Source organism: Pan paniscus, chromosome 13 (genome assembly GCF_029289425.2).
Source record: "Pan paniscus chromosome 13, NHGRI_mPanPan1-v2.0_pri, whole genome shotgun sequence".
Taxonomy (NCBI): Eukaryota; Metazoa; Chordata; class Mammalia; order Primates; family Hominidae; genus Pan; species Pan paniscus.
In genome coordinates, this window is record NC_073262.2 from 74,002,903 (window position 1) to 74,026,256 (window position 23,354).

Here is a 23,354-nt window from a genome sequence, read left to right on the forward strand (position 1 = left end):
AAATTCTATGTCCTCTTTAATTTTTATTTTTAATGACATCTTTGATATTTCCTGTCTTTTTTGTTTCCCATTTGTACTCCCTTAGTACCAACCCCTATCTCCTTAGGCCTGGAAACAAATCTGCTTCCTAACACGCTGTATTATTCTCCCTGTCAATCCTTCCTGCATGTTATCGATGAATAATTCTGCTTAAAATGATAATTTTGTCAAATCATCTCCTTGCTCAAAAACTTTCACGATTTTAATCCATAGGATAAAATTTCAATTTCTTAGTTGAGCTCTTAAGATCTCCTACTACTGACCCCAATTAATCTTACCAACAGCTTTCCAATCTGAAGCAGCTCCCCTAGCCAAACTGTCATGCTTGGCCCTGAGCAGCCTCTGCCTTTGCTCACATGGTTTTTCCTCAAAGAATTCTCTCCTCCTTACTGTCTGCCTATTTAAATTTTATTCACATTCCAAGCCCTAGTTCAACAGCAGGGAGCCTTTGCTTTTCTCCTTTACTGTTTATTCTACTTATTTGGCTTCCAGTCAAATACAATCCCTTATAGCTGCTCTTGATTTAGTGTTTTTGGCTGAGTGTTCATGGCTTTATGTGTGATTATGGGCCAGGATGGCATAGATTTCAGATCTCATATTCTGAGTGACGGCATCGGCTTCCTACAGAGCTCTGAGAAGGACTCATAAAGCTCATTGCGAGTTACAGAGTACAAAATCGATTATCAATGTCTGCCATGGGCAGAGAATGGTAAATGGCAGCTTGTGTGCTAAGTCCTTGTCTCTGCCTTATCTAAGCTACTTAAAGCTGCTGAGGTTTTCTTATTTGAAAAAATTGAAAAGTTTGAATCAGATAATCTGTAAATTCCTTTCAATTAAAACACTGTTCAGTGGAATAGTGAGGTAAAACTCAGATTATGTCATGTTATGAAGGAAGCAGATACTGAGAAAATGAAAGCAACTATAAAACAAGAAAGAAGTAGGACAGAAGGAGGTGGCATGATTAGGTGAAAAGTCCTTTTAAAAAAACTAGAACATAAGGACATAAAAGAAAAAAGAAACGTATTTTTTGTTTATTTTATTACAGGTTATTTTCATACTGTGCTTATATCATAGGCTTTGCGAATGAAAGAAAATCATATCTAAACCTTAAAATATTCACTTTCAAGATAAATATTTTATGTACATAGCAAAATCTTTCTGTAATTATTAGTAAAACAAGCATGAAACTAAAATGCAGAAAAATAAACAATTAAACACTTTAAAATGTAGCCACCTCCTCCTGCAAATTCTTTCCTCTCAGCTATCCTTTAATGTCTGGAGTTGAGGATAAAGGCAAGGAACGGGAGCTACTTTTCTTGCTCATCTCATCTTGGTTCATAGTGCAGTTCCCAAGCCAATTCCTGAGAACTGCAGGTGGGAGTGGGCTGGGGGTGAGATGGACAAGACAGGAATGGCATGAAGCCCCTTTTCTTTCTTCATCCTACTTGGGCCAACTCTGCTGTCTTCACTTATCTCTGGATAGAGGGAGAGGAGAAGGAAAAGAAGAGATAAAAAATGTATTGACTGCCTGCTTTATGCTTGGCTCTGTAATATTTTGTATTTTCATTTCAGTGACAAGAAGGACAATTCGCTCTTCTTTTGTAGCCACCTACAATTTATTCCCATTTAAGCTGGGTCCTCCAGACTCAAGGTCTAGCCAAATTGCTTGCCATTTGCTTATGCCTGAATTTTCCAAGCTACCAAGATGCTACTTTTCTAGAACTTTTCTGGGGTTGAATCTACTACTATAGTCCTAAGTGACACTATAGACATTGCCTTGGCTTTAGTTTTTTCTTTTTTTGAGACAGGGTCTTACTCACTGTCACCCAGGCTAGAGTACAGTGGCGTGATCTTGGGTCACTGCAGCCTCCGTCTCCTGGGTTCCAGTGATTCTCCTGCCTCAGCCTCCAGAGTAGCTGGGATTACAGGCATGCAGTACCACGCCCAGCTAATTTTTGTATTTTTATCATTTATTTATTTTTTTGAGACGGAGTCTCACTCTGTCTTGCCCAGGCTGGAGTGCAGTGGCACGATCTCTGCACATTGCAGCCTCTGCCTTCCAGTTTCAAGCAATTCTCCTGTCTCAGCCTCCCAAGTAGCTGGGACTACAGGTGTGTGCCACCACAGCCAGCTAATTTTGTATTTTTGGTAGAGATGGGGTTTCACCATGTTGGCCAGGCTGGTCTTGAACTCCTGACCTCAGGTGATCCACCCGCCTTGGCATCCCAAAGTGCTGGGATTATAGGCGTGAGCCACAGCACCCAGCCTTTTATTTTTTTTTGAGACAAGGTCTTGCTTTGTCGCCCAGGCTGGAGTGCAGTGGTGCAATCTCGGCACACTGCAACCTCTGCCTCCTGAGTTCAAACGACTCTCCTGCCTCAGCCTCCCAAGGAGCTGGGATTACAGGCGCCCACCACCATGCCTGGCTACAGGAGGCAGAGGTTTCACAGTAGAAACGAGGTTTCACCATGTTGACCAGGCTGGTCTGGAACTCCTGACCTCAGGTGATCCACCCACCTCGGCCTCCCAAAATGCTGGGATTACAGGCGTGAACCACTGCACCTGGCCTTTCTCTTCTCTATAACATTCAATTCAAATCATGAGAAAATACATTATCTGAACTAATTTCAAATAGTCTTTTTGTGGTCATATGTAGAATTTAGATGTTTCTTGTTATGGGTGTCAAATGGGGAATCTTGTTCTCTATCCACCTCTCCATCCTTTTAACTGTTCATATAAGGAAACCAAACACATAGATGACAACTTTCTATTAGTACCTGAACAATGCCTATAGCCTAAACAGATTAGCAGAAAGAAATAGGTTATAGAAACTGGGAGGAAACAGTAGCTTCATAAAACCTGACATACCTGACTAGGTGCTAAAATATCTTATTTCAGATTTATTTGGAAATGGAATTTGTTCTTCTACAAGTAATCAAAGTGCTCATTTCTGAATGGGAAGTAAAAGAACTGTAAAGGGTCCTAGTGGCCTTTTAATTGCAAAGAAATAAGCACATGGTAACTCAGTTTCTATGGAAAAGGGTCACACTCATCAAACAAAAAGTGGTTGACGCCAAGTCTGTATCTTCTACCAGGGAACTGTGAGAACCCAATTTTAAGAAACCTTATGAAAGCACAGACCTGGTACTTACCATATGTACCCTTTAATACATAGAAGATGGCAAGATTTAAGAAAGGTAATCATTCTAATTGCTGGTAATATCTCTTTATGTTTTCTCTCTGGAGAAAAGCTATGTTTATAGTTTTAAAACACTGTATGAAACTAAGTCATAAATATTTAAATGATGGCATCAGGCTAACCTTAGATCATAAAGGTCCAAGGATAATCTGGCAAATCTTAGTAACTCCTAATTCCCTAGTGTGCTTCTTTAGAACAAAATTTTTAAAGCCCATCAACAGGCCTGTGTGAAGCCAAACAGATCCCAAGCCCACCTCTTCATGAACATTCAGGAAGACACTACACTAAAGATGTTTGTTTCTGATCACCAAGTACAATTTCCCTCTTGGGAGTCTATTAGGTTGTTCTGAATTTGTAATTTCCTTGAAGCACTGTCACTTTTAATAGGTATGTGTCTTGCCAGGATATGCTCACTTCATTCTGACAGTGACAGAAAGCTCATTAATGAAGTAGTCTGACCAGTTTCTGTCTAAAAGTACGAAGAAAGGAAAAACTGCCTTTAAAAGGCTGCGTATTATACATAATGTTGCTCACTAAATAATAAATTCAAAAATTGTCATTTTTGCTTTGGTAGTTCTGAAAACCACTACTGATAAAGGAGCTTTACACATCCGCTTTGCCCTTTCGTCTTCATTTACCTGTCAGGATGAATAGAAGAGAGCACAAAGACAAGGAGAATGACATCCAGGATCCCATCTGGAAAAGGGTAAGGTAAGCCATCATCACATACATCATGAACAAAGGCAAAACACTGGGTTGCTCTGTAGGACGAGTGTGACTGTCATGATAAAGGATCAGAAAGCAAAAAGAGGACTTAGTAGACTTCCGGGATTTTTTTTTTTTTAATAAAAAGGTCAAATTTTTAACCTTTTCTCCCAAAAGCCTTTCCTCTGTCAGTCTGAACACTTTTTTCCAATTCAGTATTGTTAGCTTATTTCAAGCTGCCCTAAAAAAATTAAGGCTAGCTCTTGGCCTTGATAACAAATATCCTTCGCAATCCCTCTTTAACTTTAAAAGTAGAGGAGGGTAGGCTTTCTGAGTTAGTAGACAGTGTTGTTAGAGGCCTGCTCTGGGTTGCTGTTTCTGAACTTAAAGAGGTTCTGTTTGGACTACGATTATTCATGGGCAGGCATACATTCTAAATTTTGTAGGTCAGTACCCTTTCTGGTCATTTCTTGTGTGTTGTTGGCCTTTCTTTCTTTCTTTCTTTCTTTTTTTTTGAGACGCAGTCTTGCTCTGTCACCAGCATGGAGTGCAGTGGCGCAATCTTGGCTCACTGCAACCTCCGCCTCCTGGGTTCAAGCCATTCTCCTGCCTCAGCCTCCCAAGTAGCTGGGATTACAGGCACCCACCACCATGCCCAGCTAATTTTTGTATTTTTAGTAGAGACGGGGTTTCACTATGTTGGCCAAGATGGTCTCGATCTCCTGACCTTGTGATCCGCCTGCCTCGGCCTCCCAAAGTGCTGGGATTACAGGCGTGAGCCACCATGCCTGGCGCTGTTGGCCTTTCTTCTTCTTCTTTTTTTTTGAGACAGTCTGCTCTGTCGCCCAGGCTGGAGTGCTGTGGCACGATCTTGGCACACTGCAACCTCCACCTCCCAGGTACAAGCGATTCTCGTGCCTCAGCCTCCCGAATAGCTGGAACTACAGGCATGTGCTACCACAGCAAGCTAATTTTTTTATTTTTAGTAGAGACAGGGTTTCACCATGTTGGCCAGGCTGGTCTTGAACTCCTGACCCCAGGTGATCCACCCACCTTGGCCTCCCAAAGTGCTGGGATTACAGGTGTGAGCCACCACGCCCTGCCTCTAGTGATCTTAAAATCAAAACAACTTTTATTGTTCTGGGGTAATACCTTAGGCATCAGTTGGTATGATTCCCAGGAGTAGCATACCTTTACGAGCTCCACAGCTCCAGAAGCAAAATCACAACAATACAGAAAGGACTCCGGAGAGTTCCTATGAAGATGGAAGAAATATTTATTTACTTTTTTGGAGACAGGGTCTTGCTCTGTTGCCCAGGTTGGAGTGTAGTAACGTGACCATAGCTCACTATAACCTTGAGCTCCTGGACTCTAGCGATCTTGCTTCCTCAGCCTCCTGAGTAGCTAGGACTACAGATGTGCCTCACCATGCCCAGCTAATTTTAGATTTTTTTGTAGAGATGGGGTCTCACTATGTTGCCCAGGCTGGTCTTGAACTATTGTTCTCAAATGATCCTCCTGCCTCAGCCTCTCAAACTGTCAGGATTATAGGTGTGAGCCACTGTGCTCGGCCAGAAGAAATATTTATATCTGGAGTCTAGAAATACTCAAACTAGAGAAGAAAGGAAACTGTAGGTCTGACTTGTTAAGTTATTTCCACCCCCGCCCCTCAGCTTTTTTTTTGAGACAGGGTCTCGCTCTGTCACCCAGGCTGGAGTATAGTGGCACAATCACGGGTCACTATAGCCTCGACCTCTGGGGCTCAAGTGATTCTCCCACCTCAATCTCCCGAGTAGCTGGAACTACATACAGATGTATGCCACTGTGCCTGGCCAATAGGTGGTATGATTTTTAATTGGACTCTTCTTAACTTAAATATGTTCTGTTTGGCCTTTATCTGAAATTCAGTAATGATGGCTGGACCATGGTTACTTAAGGCAGCCATATACTCTGAAATTTGTAGACTAATACTCCTCTTGATTATACTGTGTATGCTGGTATCAAATAATCCTTGCATCATGTTGCTTAGTACCATGTCTGAACTACAGAAAGAGGTCAGCATGTCATTAAACAGTAAGGATGGTCCTGGCTCTCATGGGTTTTATAGTCTAGTTGGGGACATAATTGGTTTTATACAACTTCTACAGGGGTGTCAAGAGGGTCAGCACCCTGAGGTATAAGTCTTAAAATTTCTGAAGGAGGAGGATGTATTGTTAAGTGAGGCGAAGGGGAAATGGTTGAAGAGTTTAGAAGTGGGAGTCACATGCCAGGGATGAGAAGTAGCACTAATCCTGAGAGCCCAAACTGGTATATGGTAGGATAAAAAGGTGGGCCTTGAAGCATATCATTAAGACTTCTAATCTGACTCAAGAAGCATCCCAAGCAAGGTGAACTTCTAAATAAATATGGAATACAAGCCCAAATATGCATTTAGCGAAATCTGACCCAGGCGCAGGTTATACTCTTTTTTTTTTCTTTTTTTTTTTTTTTTGAGACAGAGTTTCACTCTTGTTGCCCAGGCTGGAGTGCAATGGTGCAATCTCGGCTCACTGCAGTCTCCGCCTCCTGGGTTCAAGCAATTCTCCTGCCTCAGCCTCCCAAGTAGCTGGGATTACAGGCATGTGCTACCACGGCCGGCTAATTTTGTATTTTTAGTAGAGACAGGGTTTCACCATGTTGGTAAGGCTGGTCTTGAACTCCTGACCTCAGGTGATCCACCCACCTTGGACTCCCAAAGTGTTGGGATTACAGGAGTGAGCCACCGCACCTGGCCTCAGATTATATTCTTAAAGGCAACTCATTGATGAATAACTATGATAACATATAATTCACTCATTCTATGGCACTAGGGATTTGCATTCAATTTAAGATCTATCCAAATAAGTTAAAGTATGATTAATAGGATTTTGTTATGAAAAGCTAACCAGTACTGAATGAAAGTTAAAACTCATACTGCTTGGTCTTTTCTCATCTGTCAAACATAAAAATAGCACTTTACTTCAGCATGTTCCCCTGTTTTTTTCTGATTAAATCCATATAATTGTGACTTATAATTTGCTGGGTGTTTGAAATGTATTTGAAATGTTCTCAGTAAACACTCAGCACTATGTGGCTAATGGTTAAGGGCAAGGGCTTTGGAACAAGACTGCCTAAGGTTTGAGTCTCAGCTTTACTACTTAGTTGCGTGACCTTGGGCTAGTTGCTTAATCTCTTCTTTAATTCAGTTCCCTCATCTTTAAAAAAAGAGATAAACATGGCATCTAAGATGGTTGTTTGAAGTGAATGGATTCTTATAGCTGAAGTTTCCAGAAAGGTGCCTGACTCAGAGTAAGCACTCAATAAATGTTAGTCATTATTATAATTGTTGTTGCTATTATTATCATCACTATTATTATTAAAGGAGATTGTTTTTGCCTTCCAGGAGCTTAAAAACTAACATAGTCCTCTAAAACAAAACAAAACAAAACAAAACAAAAACCAAAAAACTTCCATATAGCTCAAAATGCTTTTCTGGACACTGGTATGTCTAGCTCATTATAAAAGGTCTGCAGTCTACCTTTGGGCAGTAGTTACCACATACCCATAAGATATAGAACAGTCTACGAGCTAAAGGAAAGCATGTGCCATTTGCCATGTGTCCTGCCACGGTGGCAGCATGACCTCTAAGATGGAATTACCACTGTATCAGCAGCCCAAGGTGATGTCTTGTGACCACCCAGTGACTTTCCAGAACCCTTCTGTAAAATCAGCTGACTACCTTGGCTCTTCTCCCAGCAAACAGGTGTAAATATCACTACTACCACCACACCACCAAGCACTCTCTTGGCAGGGGTCTATGAATTAAATGATCCTTGGAGAATGATATGACCTCTCCATTTCAGAGGTCTAATTATGGTAAAATATTCTGAAAATGTAAAACATTAATCCTACACTCTCTAAAAGTAGTAAAACATAATTTCTTAAGCAGAAAAAAAAAGTCTAATCATTCCTTTGGAAGGCTAATCACTGGTTGCCTTTAAAAGATGAATTAATTGTCTGAGGTTATTGAGCTACAGTAATTTCTAAAACATAGGTATGAGGCAAAGAAAGACACAGCTAAGAAGAAAGAGTTAGGGAGTGAGGAACCAAGAGCTTGCAATTATAAGCTGAAGGGAGAAGCAGAGGTGAAAAATACAACTAGCAAGTGGGGGAATGAGAGATATTAATCAGGCAATATGTATTGAGCTCTAACTAAGCTGTACTGTTAGGCAACCTGGGAAATCAGATTAGGATAAAATATGCCCTCTACCTTAAGGAATATAAAAAGTGGTCGGAGAGACAAGGCATAAAGAAATGACATGCTAAATAATACCTTAAGATCAGTCATAAAGTAACACACAATCAACTGCCAATGTAGTGTATTTACATGTATTATAAGCTCAGAGACCACTGGGGTAAAGGAATATGGCTATGTGACATAAGCAAGTTTGAAATTTCAGCCCAGAAACTAGAAAAAGGAAAACAAAACTAACAAAGACACAAACAGAAAGGACATTCAGAACTGTAAATTTACCAGCATCACCCAGGCCTGGCCACATTAACTGGTTATTAAATGATAGTAGGGAATTACTCACTATTCATTATGTTAGGTTTATAATAATATTAGAGAGTATACTGAGTTTTGGGAGATATATCCTGAATAATCAAGGATAAAGTATCATGATGTTGGCATTATATTGGTAATTGTTGAATTGAGGTGGTAGGCATATGGAAATTCACTGTACTCTTTGCTTTTCTGAATGTTTTTTAATTAAAAAAAATTTTTTTGAGACAGAGTCTCTTGCTCTGTCACCCAGGCTGGAGTGCAGTAGTGCGATCTCAGCTCACTGCAACCTCCACCTCCTGGGTTCAAGCAATTCTCCTGCCTCAGCCTCCCGAGTAGCTAGGATTACAATTGTGCACCACCACACTCAGCTAATTTTTGTATTTTTAGTAGAGACAGGGTTTCACCATGTTGGCCAGGCTGGTCTCAAACTCCTGACCTCAAGTGATCTGCCTGCCTCGTCCTCCCAAAGTGCTGGGATTACAGGTGTGAGCCACTGCACCAGGCCCCAGATGCTTTTACATTTTCATAATAAAAAGTTTAAAAGATCACATCATTTAAAAATATGCATAAAGACTGAAAGGAATTAAAACAAAAATTTTGTCAGTGGCTATGTTAGGATGATGAGTGATTCCCTCCCTCTCCTTTTCCTCTAATGGAAATGTTCTGCAACGTGCTAATGCTGATTTTATAATGGAAAAATAATGTGAACTTAAAAAAAATGTGTAAACTTAAAAAAGAATAGAGCTTGGCAGATTGGCCATAGATAAAAGGTGTTTGAAGAGTTTTGTGTGTTCATCATGGAAAAAGTAAAAGACACAGGTGAAATGGTGAACAGGAAGGGTGAGCCTGGAGCAAATCTCTGTCCCTGTAGTCAAACTCGGCTTTTTTTTTTTTTGAGACAAAGTTTCGCACTGTTGCCTGGGCTGGAGTGCAGTGGCGCATCTCAGCTCACTGCAACCTCCACCTCCTGGGTTCAAGCGATTCTCCTGTCTCGGCCTCCCGAGTAGCTGGGATTACAGGCGCCCGCCACCACACCCAGCTAATTTTTTGTATTTTTAGTAGAGATGGGGTTTCACTATGTTGGCCAGGCTGGTCTTGAACTCCTGATCTCCTGATTTGCCCGCCTTGGCCTCCCAAAGTGCTGGGATTACAGGCATGAGCCACCACGCCCGACTGCTTTTTTTTTTTTTTTTTTTTTTAGACGGAGTCTCACTCTGTCGCCCAGGCTGGAATGCAGTAGCGAGATCTCGGCTCACTGCAAGCTCGGCCTCCCGGGTTCACGCCATTCTCCTGCCTCAGCCTCCCGAGTAGCTGGGACTACAGGCGCCCGCCACCACGCCTGGCTAATTTTTTGTATTTTTAGTAGAGACGAGGTTTCACCGTGTTAGCCAGGATTGGCTGCTTTTTTGAGTCTTAGGATTAGTTGCTGCTACCTCCAAACAATTTTAAGCCTAGACACAATGATTTGGCATGCAAACATCTTACATAGGGTGTTGCTTCAGAAGGGATGACAAAATGAGGCTTAAGTTGTAAGCTTTACATTCAATTGTCTATGTGTAAAATGACATCTAAGTATCTAGGGAGAGTAAATAATCTCTGAAGTTTAGCAGTTCACAGCTCAGTGGAAGGATGAAATCACTTCCTCTTTTTTTTTTTTTTTTTTTTTTTTTTTTGAGACTGAGTTTTGCACTTGTTGCCTAGACTGGAGTGCAATGGCGCAGTCGGGTCACTGCAAACTCTGCCTCCTGGTTCAAGCAGATTCTCCTGCCTCAGCTTCCCAAGTAGCTGGGATTACAGGCATGCGCCACCATGCCTGGCTAATTTTGTATTTTTAGTAGAGGTGGTGTTTCACTATGTTGGTCAGGCTGGTCTTGAACTCCTGACCTCAAGCGATCCACCCGCCTCAGCCACCCAAAGTGCTGTGATTAAAGGCATGAGCCACCATGCCCAGTCTGCTTCCTCTTTTCTTATTCTCTCATCCATATACACATAAGCTTAAAAAATTACTTCAAAACAATGATGGACAACCCATGGCTATGAAACACTATTTTCAGAGTAATTCCCAGTTCACATGAAAGTAGACACTGAGATTAAGACATTTCTTTTGAAATTTGCTTGAGCCATTGTTCATATAAGAATTAGAAACACTACTGGCATACACGTGACAATATTTTCCCAGAATTTCTCAACATTCCATAAATATGTAAAATTCTGTAGAAAGAAAACTCTTAAAACTCACTGCAAAGTGTTCAAAATTGGAAACACACTATTTCCAGCTCCACAACCAACCTAAAATCAAAAGAACAAGCAAATATCAAAAAAGCAAAGTTAAATTTTTGTCACCAATGTCAGATCTTCTATTAAAGAAAAAAACAATTAGACTTACTGGATCTCTGGGCACAGTAGAATTTTCTAAACTCAAAAGCAATGAAATAAATCACAGGAATAAACACTAAGAAATCTGACTATGGAAACATTTAAATTTTTTACACACCAAAACCCAAAATAAACCAAATTTAAAAATAACCAATATGCTGTGAAGAAAACTGAAATGAATATGATAAAGGGCAGGGCTCATTAGGAAAAAAAAAACAGATAAGCAGAGAAAATAAATGGACAGAACAAAAAAGAAGTACAAATGATTCTAAACATTTGAAGTATGTGACCTGCTTAGTAATCAAAGAAACGCATATTAAAACAAGGTACAATTTTTGTCTAACAAAGTGGAAAACATTAAAATAATACTTCAATCAATGAGGGTGTGATGAAACAGACATACACTGTCATGGAATGGTATTAGTACAACTTCTTAGAAAGCAAGTGGGCAATATGTTTTAAAAGTATTAAAAATCTTCATAAATTATGAACTAGAAAATCTAACCTAAAACAATAAAAGAAAATGCAGGTAAAGGCTATACCCAAAATGTTTGCTTCAGAAAATCTGAAAACAATTAAAATGCCCAGTAGTGTGAAAATAGATAAGTAAAATTATAGTACTCCACATAGTAAAATATTTTGTAGCCATCAAAATATTTACAGAGAATTTTTAAAGATAGTGAAAACTGCTTATGATACCATGTTAAATAGAAACAAACAGAATACATGTACAGTAATAAAAGAAGAAAAAGGTCAGCCAGGCACGGTGGCTCATGCCTGTAATCCCAGAACTTTAGGAGGCTGAGGCGGCGGATCACCTGAGGCCAGGAGTTCAAAACCAGCCTGGCCAACGTGGCGAAACCCTGTCTCTACTAAAAATACAAAAAAATTAGCTGGGTGTGGTGGCAGGCACCTGTAATCCCAGCTACTCGGGAGACTGAGGCAGGAGAATTGCTTGAACCCGGGAGGCAGAAGCTGCAGTGAGCTGAGATGGCACCACTATACTCTAGCCCAGGCAACAAGAACAAAAGTCTGTCTCAAAAAAAAAAAAAAAGAAGAAAAAGGTCACTAAAATGTTAACAGTGGTTAAATCCTTTGTTTGTAGGATTGGTGATAAATTATCTCCTTGTTAGCAAATTCTCTATAATCAATATACATTGCCTTTAAAATAAGAAAGACAGGGTTTAGTTTTAAAAATAGAAAACCAAGGTCTACACCAGATTATAGCAAATTATATATCTCACTTATTTCTATTTCATCTAAAAAGGGGTAATAACAAAGAGAGTAAAAATTAAGGCCAAAGCTTCATTGGTACTTAAAACTGCCCTCAGATTAAAATGAAAACAGACAATTTTTTTTTTTTAAACCAGCAAAACCAGATTTAAACCACAAACTTAAAACTTGACTGATTAAAGACATGAGTCCCTTAAACATTATTTATGCACAAAAGTACACTGAATGCTTATTTACATTTGATAGTTTTCCACCAAAAAAAATCTGGATTATTAATAAAACAATACAGAATGTACATTTTCAAATTATTTGTCACCTCCCATTTTTGTCCCTTGAGCACAATACCTCTAGTATCCTGAAAGTGGCATTGCTACCAGGAAACAATCCAGTCTCCATAGGTCCTTTTTTGTGTTTTTCAGAGTCTAGGTTGGAAAAATCAGATTCTGTTTTGCTTTGACCTTCTGAAGAACCAGAACTTTTCTCATAATGATTTTTTTCATCAGGCACAGTAGGACAGTGCATTCTTAAGAAACAATTTGTAGCACTAGTTTTTACATGATCCCATGATGATTCTCTCGCCTTCTCTTCAGGTTTTTGATCAACTGGAAGAATTTCAGGAAATTCCCTCAACAGCCAATTACGATCCTTGAAAAACTTATTCTTATAAATCTTGTAAAATGTGTCCCAGTATTTACTAGCTTCTCTCTCATACTTAACTAAAATAAAGAGGAAAAAGAAAGATTTATTTTACTATGAATTATATTTACTATTAGCTACTGTCTTGATAATTATTGTTAAACATATACATTATCATTTATAACAATTATATTTACAAATGAATAACTTTAATATTATAATATTTTAATCTATCTGATAAAAGGTTGAAACTACAGAGCTTTAATTCTCTCAAAATGTGTCAAAATGTGGGCTATTTAGTCCTACCCCTGTGAATCTGCTTTTATCTTAATAGTTTAGCCAATTTTTGTGAGAAATATAATCACTGCAAACAACTTTCTAATTTTATCTTAACAATCACATTGTTACCAATAAGCTGTGTGGGTTTTTATTATCTTAAAGAAAGGTCTGGGCGCGGTGGCTCCTGCCTGTAATCCCAGCACTTTGGGAGGCTGAAGCGGGTGGATCACGAGGTCAGGAGTTCGAGACCACCCTGGCCAACATAGTGAAACCCCATCTCTACTAAAAATACAAAAAGTTAGCCGGAGGTGGTGGCAGGTGCCTGTAATTCCAGCTACTCAGGAGGCTGAGGCAGGAGAATTGCTTGAACCTGGGAGGTGGAGGTTGCAGTGAGGTGAGATTGCGCCATTGCGCTCCAGCCTGGGCGACAAGAGTGAAACTCCGTCTCAAAAAAAAAAAAAAAAAAAAAGAATGAGGGCTGGGCGCAGTGGCTCATACCTGTAATCCCAGCACTTTGGGAGGATGAGGCAGATGGACACTTGAGGTAAGGAGTTCAAGACCAGCCTGGCCAACATGTTGAAACTCCATCTCTACTAAAAATATAAAAATTAGCTGGGTGTGGTAGCAGACACCTGTAATCATGGCTTCTCAGGAGGCTGAGGCAGGAGAAATGCTTGAACCTGGGAGGAGAAATTTGCAGTGAGCAGAGAACACACCATTGCACTCCAGCCTGGGCAACAGAGTGAGAGTCTGTCTCAAAAAAAAAAAAAAAAAAAAAAAAAAAAGAGCCTGGAGCAGTAAGACAGAGTGAGACCCTGTCTCAAAAGTTAATAAGTAAATAAACAAATAAAAGAAAGGACACCTCATTTTTAATGTATTTACAAATACAATTTCAGCATAAATGCAAATTGGTGATCAGACAGGAAATTTCAAAATTATAAACAACATAATTTAAGAGCTAAAAGTGTCCATTGGAACAATTTACTCCAACCTCCCTTTTTGCATTTGAAGAAAGGACCTAAATCCACTTGTTCCAAGTCCTAGAGCCCCATCACAGTGAATCCATGGCCATGTCTCCTGACTTTTGGAATCTGGAGGCCATCCCGTAACTCCATTCTTCCCCCAACCTCCAAGGCATCTCTTCCTACTGACATCTCCCAAGATGAAGCCTTAAAGAAAATTTCTGATGCTCTTAAAACAAATATGCATTTTATGATGTCATCCTGTGGTCAGGGTTAGGTCAATAGTCTCAGAGCTTCAGGTAATTCTTCGCTTTCTGCCTCTATTTGCTCCTTAAATTAATAAAGTAAGGGCCGGGCACGATGGCTCATGCCTGTAATCCCAGCACTTTGGGAGGCCGAGGCGGGCGGATCACGAGGTCAGGAGTTCAAGACCAGCCTGACCAACATGGTGAAACCCCATCTCTACTAAAAATACAAAAATTAGCCGGGCGTGGTGGCAGGCGCCTGTAATCCCAGCTACTCAGGAGGCTAAGACAGGAGAATAGCTTGAACCTGGGAGGCGGAGGTTGCAGTGAGCCGAGATCATGCCATTGCTCTCCAGCCTGGGCCATAGAGCAAGACTCCGTCTCAAAAAAAAAAAAAAAAATTAATAAAGTAACCCACTCTCTCCCTCATTTATTCAACAAACATTTCTTTTATTTATTTATTTATTTATTTTATATTTTTAGTAGAGACAGGGTTTCACCATGTGGGCCAAGCTGGTCTCAAACTCCTGACCTCAAGTGATCTGCCTGCCTCCACCTCCCAAAGTGCTGGGATTACAGGCGTGAGCTACTGCGCCTGGCACGTTCCTTTTTTTTTCCTTTTTTTTTTTTTTCCGTATTCTTGGGCAGTGCTACAGGCAATAACAATTTCTTGAGTGCTATTATGTAATAGGCCTAATCCACGCATTAGGAATTACTTCAACCTACTGTAGACGCATGCCATTTTAAAAGTGCAAAAGCTTTCTTTCTAGGAATACAGAATAATTTCCAAGATTTGGTGTTAGGTGAAAAAGCAAGGTATATAACAGTGTCTATATCCTGTAACCACTCCTTAAAATAAGAAGAAAATATGCATGTATGGTTACATAGAAATATTCATGTACACACACACACACACACACACACTTGTAGAAGGTACAAAATACTTCTGGAAAGATAACCACATAATCAGTAATACTGGTTGCCTCTAGGGAGAGGAAAGGAGTGGCTGGGGACCACAGTTGGAAGGAGAATTTTCATTTGAATTTTGATCCATGTGAATTTACTATACATTCCAAAAATAAATTAAACTAAAAATAAAAATAAGAGATGCATTTCCTTCACAATTTTAAAGAAGCCCCTACTCTCAGAACAAGCAGTTGCCTGTAATCAGGTTCATCTTTGTTACAGAACCCTGTCCTGAGGCCCTTATAATTTTCTTCTTTCCAATTTTATCTTTATGGCCTTGTACCATGGATCTCCACCCATCTGGCCACAAGACTTCCTTCCCATCAAGGCTGAATTGTATCTGGCAGCAGGAATGCTATAAAGACTGAAACTCCCATCTGTATTTAAGGTCTGAGAAATGAAAGTGGATCTTTTTAACAAAAGAATTATGTGATATTAAGTCCAAAACATGCTCACCTCTGCACTAATGGAAACAAACCTATTTATGGTTGATCTAAAACTATATATTTGTCTTTTAAATATTTCTATCTCTATTTTCCTTCTTTTTCAATAATTTTGGTATATCTCCACTTTTAAAAATTGGAGTGTGCCTGATATACTGTGTAAGAAAACAAAATGACACTCTGAAAATCAGACTCAGGAGAAATTATAAAAGAGTCAAATTTCTCCAGGGTCTTCTCAAGCTTTCTCTTCTTCCTTTACCTTAAAAAAAAAAAAAAAAAACTCTCTTTGTAACTCATTCCATGCAGGTAAAAGATTTTCTGCCTAACAAAAAGCAGCCACCTAAGAAGACCTATATTTAGTGAAATCTCTAGTATTTGAGTTTACAATATCAAGCTACTTGTGAAGTGCGTTTGAGCCCAATTACCAGTAACTAGAATGTACTGTAATACTACTATATCTTGATTAATTTGTGGGAATATTCCTCTAGGAATTAAGTGGGGTGGGGGAAGTACAGGGGAGTAACCTAATAAAAGATGTGCATAGCGGCCAGGCGAGGTGGCTCATGCCTCTAATCCCAACATTGGAAGGCCCAGGCAGGAGGACTGCTTGAGGCTAGGAATTCAAGATGAGCCTGGACAACAAAGCAAGACCCTGTCTCTACTTAAAAAAAAAATGTGTGTATAGCAGTTCTATTTATATTAGGAAAAAGTGGGGAAAACTCAAATGCCCAACAACATGGGAATGAGCAAGCAAACCATGCAGTTCAAACAGGGTAACCTTATGTAGCAATTTAAAAATAAAAGATAATAGGCGGGGCATGATGGCTCATGCCTACAATACCGGCACTTTGGGAGGCCAGGGAGGGCAGATCACCTGAGGTCAGGAGCTCGAGACCGGCCTGACCAACATGGAGAAACCCCATCTCTACAAAAACTACAAAATTAGCCAGGCATGGTGGTACATGCCTGTAATCCCAGCTACTCAGGAGGCTGAGGCAGGAGAATTGCTTGAACCCGGGAGGCGGAGGTTGCGGAGAGCTGCGATCGCGCCATTGCACTCCAGCCTGGGCAACAGGAGTGAAACTCCATCTCAATAAATAAATAAATAAATAAATAAATAAATATAAAAAATAAAATAATAAAGGAAAATAATATTAAGAGAAAATACACAGAATAGTATATACGTTGATGGCAGCTCTAAAATTTATTTTATAGTCATTCATAACAATAAGTTGAAAATTTGAAGCAATGATAACAATTTAATCATTATTAGGTAGCTCTTTCTTTTGCAAAGCTGTATCTACTTCTTAAACAAAGATTAAAGAATCTTAGCTGAATTCTTCATTCAAACTGCCTACAGAATTTCCTCATTTGATGAAAGGTTTGAATTAGAGTAGTATCTCTAAAGTCTGTTTAAGCTCTAAAAATTCTGTGTACTTTCCTATTAAGCGCCATGAATTTATGGAGAACATTAAACATTATCAGTTCTACAGACTACGGCAATCTTGGATCAGATTGCCGTTTTAAACATGAGTCTGTACTACTGTTTTAATTTTTACAATTTAAAGAGAAAATGAATCTGTAGTGACGTGACTGCAATCTGGTTCAGAAACCAAACATGTCAAGCAACTAAATTCAACTCTAGCCTATGTAATCTATAAAAAGAACTTGATTACTATTAGAAGGCAATAGTCAGGCTTTGCTAATATACCTATTTTCAAGCCTTTTCCAACTATTTCCCACTCAGGAATTAGGAGAAAAGAAATCAGATAATTACATAAATTATACCAATAATAGTAGCATTAAAAATGACAAGAATAACACATATTACGTGTTTATTATGGGCTACGCACTATGTCAAATGCTTTACTTGGATTTTTTCTCCCATTTAATCCTAGCAGTATCTCTCAGATAGATTTTATTATTCCAATTTGCAGAGAAAGAAATTCAATGTCAGAGGGAATAAAGAATTTCCCCAAGGTCACCCAGCCAGAAAGAACAGAGTCAAGACCTAGCCTAAGTCTGCTAAACTCTAAAGCCCATGCTCTCACCCATTACACTACACTGCCTTCCGAACACAAAGTCAATATGAACCCCCTGAAAATCATCTCTGCTTTTCTGATTCATACTTTCTTCTCAATTATGAAGTACCAAGTTGAAATTAAAACCTCAGTGTGGCTTACAGTGTAACTACATTGTAAAAATAATGCTGATTGGAGTTACCCTTCATTAAGACAGATCAGAAATACATAATTAATTAAACTGCATACTTTAAATTATAAGAAATATAAACCATGCAGTTATATGATGAAATGATGAGCAATAGGAACATTAAATGCTCTATGAGAATATATGGGTTTGTGGGACAGAAACAAAACAGAGAAGCAGCACCAGTGTCTGGAATTTGGCTTTCAGCAGCTTCTCCAATCAATGCTGGCAACTCCATAGTTCCCAGTAATGTGTGAGAGCTTCTGAGACCCCACAGCTTGGTCAATCATCAGAATTATGATTATGAGACAACAAACACCTTCAGTGTATGATTTAATTTCCTGAACTGCAAGAGTAGATACTCCCCTGTGTTAACAGGGGAATTGGAGGAATTACTGCTCTGACCATGAGTAAAAAATTCAGTATCAAGCTGCTGGTAAGGCAGGTCAGGAATGATAAAATAATATAGTGTGGAGAAATCTGCCCTGTCTTCATCTTGTTTAACTGACTTTCTAAACAGGTGTATTAATGACAAATTTTTCTTGGAGGAAAATTTTTTTTCTTTCCTAGGTTGGTGATTCAGAGTTAATTGCTTTATGCCAGTGGCAGTAAGAGGGATGTAGCGATCTGTTTAACTACAGCCCAATGAAGCAACTTCTCAATTATTCACTTATTAAATTCAATATTGCTGAGGGAAAGAAGGAATATGCACGCTAACCATCCTTAAATATTCAGAATTCATTCTGAATCACACTGAACATCACAACTAAGAAATTGAATTAAACCATTTATGTATGACATATATAATATGATTAATATGAACTATGAAAATTTATTCTAAGTTTCCATGTAACAAAAAGCAATTTAAAGTTATTTTTGCACATCAATTACGCAAATACCTGAGCTCTCGAAGTTGGAAATTTCCACACATCAGTGAGAAAATTCATTGTCTAATAAAAGAAAACTCTTAAACTTATGAAATTAAAAGTATGTTTCTAAGAGCACTGCATAAAATTTTAAACAAGCAAAGCCAACTTATAAACAAATAACCTAAATTTATAAGCATAAAACTTTTAGCTACTCTCTCTATATATTTTTTTCACATTGAACATTCTCTCAATGGTAAGGTATTCACAAAGTAAAGTATAGTGAGACTCATTCTTTTGCTTGACATAGGTAACTTTCCATAGGTAGATAGTTAATTACAGGATATTTTAAAGTAAAAATAGCAGCTGCTTTTGTTATTCCATTTAAAAGACTCATTACATTTGCTAAATAACTGAGATATGACACACTGGAGATGTTTTTTAGGAAATTATAAAATATAATTATGTTAACTCAAAAACTGCCAAATGTATCTTTCATTTCTCTGAATTAACTTGCTTTTAAAATAAATTTGAGCTATAGTAAAATTGAAAATAAATTACAAAAAGGAAATGTGGAATTAAAAATCATTAATCTGGGCAATCTTATTGAAAGAAATGAGGGCCTGGATCTATAGTTTTTTTGTTTTTGTTTTTGTTTTTTGAGACAGGGGCTTACTCTGTGCCCAGCCTGGAGTGCAGTGGTGCAATCACAGCTCAGTGCAGCCTTGACCTCCTGGGCTCAAGTGATCCTCCCATCTCAGCCTCCCAAGTAGCTAGGACTACAAGCACGCACAACCACGCCTGGTTAACTTTTAAATTTTTTGTAGAGATGGGGTCTGACTGTTGCTCAGGCTGGTCTCAAATTCCTGGGCTCAAGAGATCCTTCCACCTTGGCCTCCCAAAGTGTTGGGATTACAGGTGTGGGCCACATCAGGTCTCAGATGCCATATACATTTTAATCACAAAAATGAAATGTCAACCATCCTGCAGCAAGACTATTATTTGTGATGCATAATTTCTTACTTTCAGATTGTGAGAGTGTTTCCTGACTTCAGTTCTCACCAACAGCTGAGACAATATGTGAGAAATGGGAAATGGGAGTGACAGGAGAGCCTGAGACACACAGAGACCAAAAGAAATGTGCCAGAGAGTTGGCCAGCATGGGAGAACAACCAGTACTTCCTCCCAGTTGCATTAAAATAAAGTGAGATAAGATCAGTAAACAGTGCTCCTGCTGTATAATAATCTGCATATAGAATACTCTGTGATGGGAGAACACTGGCTCTTTCAAAGATTTAGGACTCTCCTAGATAAGAAAAGATGGTGGTTCACAGAGGCACTTGCCGAAGAGCCAGGTCACTGCTTCCTCTGGGTTCTCACAGTGTTTGAAAGTAGAGCTTTTAAACAATCTATTTACCTTGACCCATATTCATCAGAGACATTAAATATCAAACCTGAAGCCTCACCCAGGGTGCTGCAGACTGGCACGTCTGTGATCCCTACAAAAATTGCGCTGGATGGCTCTCACTGTAACGTCCTGCCACTCAACATGGTTCCTCAGAACAAAAGTATTCTTCCTTTGCCACCCTCCGGGCAGCCTCAGTTATTGCTGTGTGCCCTTGCTTACGTGTGATAAGATGGTCACCCCCATAATGCGTTCCTTCTCCCTGCAGTGGTCCCCTGACAGGTATAAAGCCCACCACACTGAAGTGTTACAGAGGGGATGCAGAAGGGACCTAGCAGAAGCCTTTATCTCTTTGAGTCATTTTGAAATGGAATTTTTTGTTCTGTGTCTCTGCAGCAGTCAGAAAACTTGCACAGAAAGAGACTGGACATACTAATAAGCAAATCAAATGCTTCAAAGTGGTATCATCAACCCTCTCCTGCCTGCCTTTCCTGCTTCTACAGAGAGAGGCCAGTCACCACCTTTCTATTTCAGTCACACTACGTACGGTTCTATGGGAACTGTCATTTTCCTTTACTGCGGTTTCCAAGGCCCTAAAATAACCTTCTCATTAGCTTCACCAAGTTCATTGTTAACATAAATAGGACAAAATAGGCAGCCACATACAAACGACTTTAAGGGAACATTATCAGCACTGCTCATCTATTTATGTTCTAAACGGAAATATTCAAAATAGGGCAAAAAAATCCTTGGTTTTTCATATTATCAGGAAATATATTGTGGATAATTTTTAACTTCCTGGAAATGAATTAAGATGGCTGACAACTTTTAATTCAGTTTAGGCTTGACTCTGTCTGTCACATCCAGGTGGCCACCAGCAGAAGCTTGAGTAATGTGGAAAATATGTCTGTGCAGCTGCTGGCAAAGAAGCACAGTTATACTTCCTCAGAAACAGTGTGACAGAGTTCCTGCAAAGGAATGCAATATTGGCTGATTTGTAAGCAGTACTGCCACTGGTATGCACCCTCGAATCCAACCCTAATACTCCCTGGCCATATTCCCCTCAAAGACTTCGTGGTTGAAGCTCATAAAAATAGAATGATGTCATTGTGGATCAGGTGCTCTTTGTTTCTGTCCACTCTCCAGGATACAATAAGGAGCTTAGGAGGAGGATGGAGAACTGGCTCTACGGAATAGCAAGTGATACCAGAAGATAAGAGGTAGGCACTGCCCTCTTCACTAGGGAAGGGCAGCTAATGAGGGCAGTCTCATTAGCTTAGGCTCCCCAACTACTGTTGCTTCAAACTTTGGCCTCAATTTGTAGACTAAAGTCACCAGAACAATAGTTAACTACCAGTGGGATTAGTGATCTTCCTTATACTTGGTTTACACAGAGGAATGCTAACATCTTTCCCTGGGGAGTTCCAGGACAGCTGATCAATCTAGAAACAAAATTCAATCTCAGGGGTTGGAAACCTTTTTCTGTAATGGGCCAGATAGTATTTTAGTCCCTGTGGGCCAGCTGCAGCAGTCTTTGTTGCAACTACTCAACACTGTGACTATAGCTCAAAAGTAACCATAGACAGTATGTCAACAAATGAGTGTGTCTGTGTTCCAATAAACTTTATTCACAAAAACAGGCAGCAGGCTGGATTTCGACCATAGACTAGTTTGCTGACCCTTGCTTCATCTAACGGTTACACTGATGTTGCCACAAGAGTGACCAAAAAATGATGACCAGAACCAAGTTGTTCTGGCAAAACTAATCTATTGTATTAGAAGCCAGAATAGTGGCTCTTATGGGCCACTATTTGTGGGATTAGTGGGGTCAGGAATCAGGGGGAGTACTGTAATTGGGAAGAAGCACATGGAAGCTTCTGGATTAATAGTAATATTCTGTTTCTTGATATGGTTGATGTTTACATAGGGGTGTTAACTTTGTGAAAATTCATTGAACTATGCGAGAATTCATTTATGAGTTGTATAAATTTCTGTGTCTATTTTATAAACTATTTTTAAAAAGAAAAAAAAAGAACCAACATGTTCTAAGGGAGAAATCATTTTAAGAAAAATAAGGCAGAAAGTCCTATAGAGAGAATATAAGAGTTGGGCAAAGTGTCTGTGGGTTCCCAGCTGTGCAATGAGGATGACGCAGGCCAAGTTCTTTTGTTTGTAGTGTGCTTTTTAAAAAAATTGTGATTACAAACCACATAATGTAAAATTTAACATCTTAACTATTTTAAAATGTATAGTTCAGTACTGTTGAGTATATTCATATTGTTGTGAAACAGACCTCCAGGATGTTTTTATCTTGCTAAACTATTAACTACATACCAATTAAATGACAACTCCCCCTTTTACAGAAAAAGTGTTTATTTATGAAATAACATGAGGTTAAAAAAGTAGATCCCCAAATTATATATGTATTATAATTACAACTGCTTAAAATTATATACACACTGGGTAAAAGTTCTAAATGATGAACTAAAAACAATTATGTTAGAACAGTAGGATTAAGAGGGAATTGTCCTAAATTTTCTTAATATTTCCCCCATTTCCTGAGCCCTTGGCAACGACCATTTTTCGTTCTATGAATCTGACTACTTTAGATGTCTCAAATAAGTGGAATCATACAGTATTTGTCTTTTTGTGGTGGCTTATTTCACTTAGCATCATGTCCTCAAGGTTCATCCATGTTGTAGTATGTGACAGGATTTCTTTCCTTTTTAAGCCAGAATACGATTCCATTTTATGTATATACCACATTTGTTTTAACCATTCATCTGATGATGGGCATTTTAGGGTACTTCCACCTTTTGCCTATTGTGAATAGTGCTGCTATGAACATAGGTGTGCAAATATCTCTTTGAGACTTTGCTTTCAAATCTTTTGCATATAACCCAGAGGTGGGATTGCTGGGTCATATGGCAGTTCTATTTTTTATTTTTTTAGGAACTTCCATACTGTTTTCCATAGTAGCCACACCATTTTACAATCTTACCAACAATACACAAGGGCTCCAGTTTCTCCAAAGCCTTGTCAATGCTTGTCATTGTCAGGTTTATAAAACATTTATTTATTTTTATTGATATATAATAGATATAAATATTTTCAGAGTACATGTGATAATTTAATACCTTCTAATCAGTGTAATTGGTATATCCATCAACCTAAATATTTGTCTTTTATTATTACTATACTTTAAGT

The 23,354-nt window shown here is 39.0% G+C and overlaps 1 protein-coding gene across 10 annotated transcripts in view; it reads right to left on the reverse strand.

The window, feature by feature from the left end:
* METTL8 (methyltransferase 8, tRNA N3-cytidine) overlaps positions 1–23,354 on the reverse strand; it is a 126,383-nt gene that overhangs the window by 15,416 nt on the left and 87,613 nt on the right. For 9 of the 10 annotated variants that reach the window (XR_010109473.1, XR_008624540.2, XM_034954485.3 and 6 more), the window contains 4 exons: positions 12,483–12,853; positions 10,768–10,817; positions 5,135–5,198; positions 3,877–4,016 (listed from right to left, as the gene is read on the reverse strand). Coding sequence is in view for 8 of the 10 variants with exons in the window: in XM_034954485.3 (XP_034810376.2) it covers positions 3,877–4,016; positions 5,135–5,198; positions 10,768–10,817; positions 12,483–12,853 (625 nt within the window). In the remaining 2 variants the exon portion in view is untranslated. The remainder of the gene's footprint in view (positions 1–3,876; positions 4,017–5,134; positions 5,199–10,767; positions 10,818–12,482; positions 12,854–23,354) is intronic. The other variant, XM_063595442.1, reaches the window with a different exon arrangement.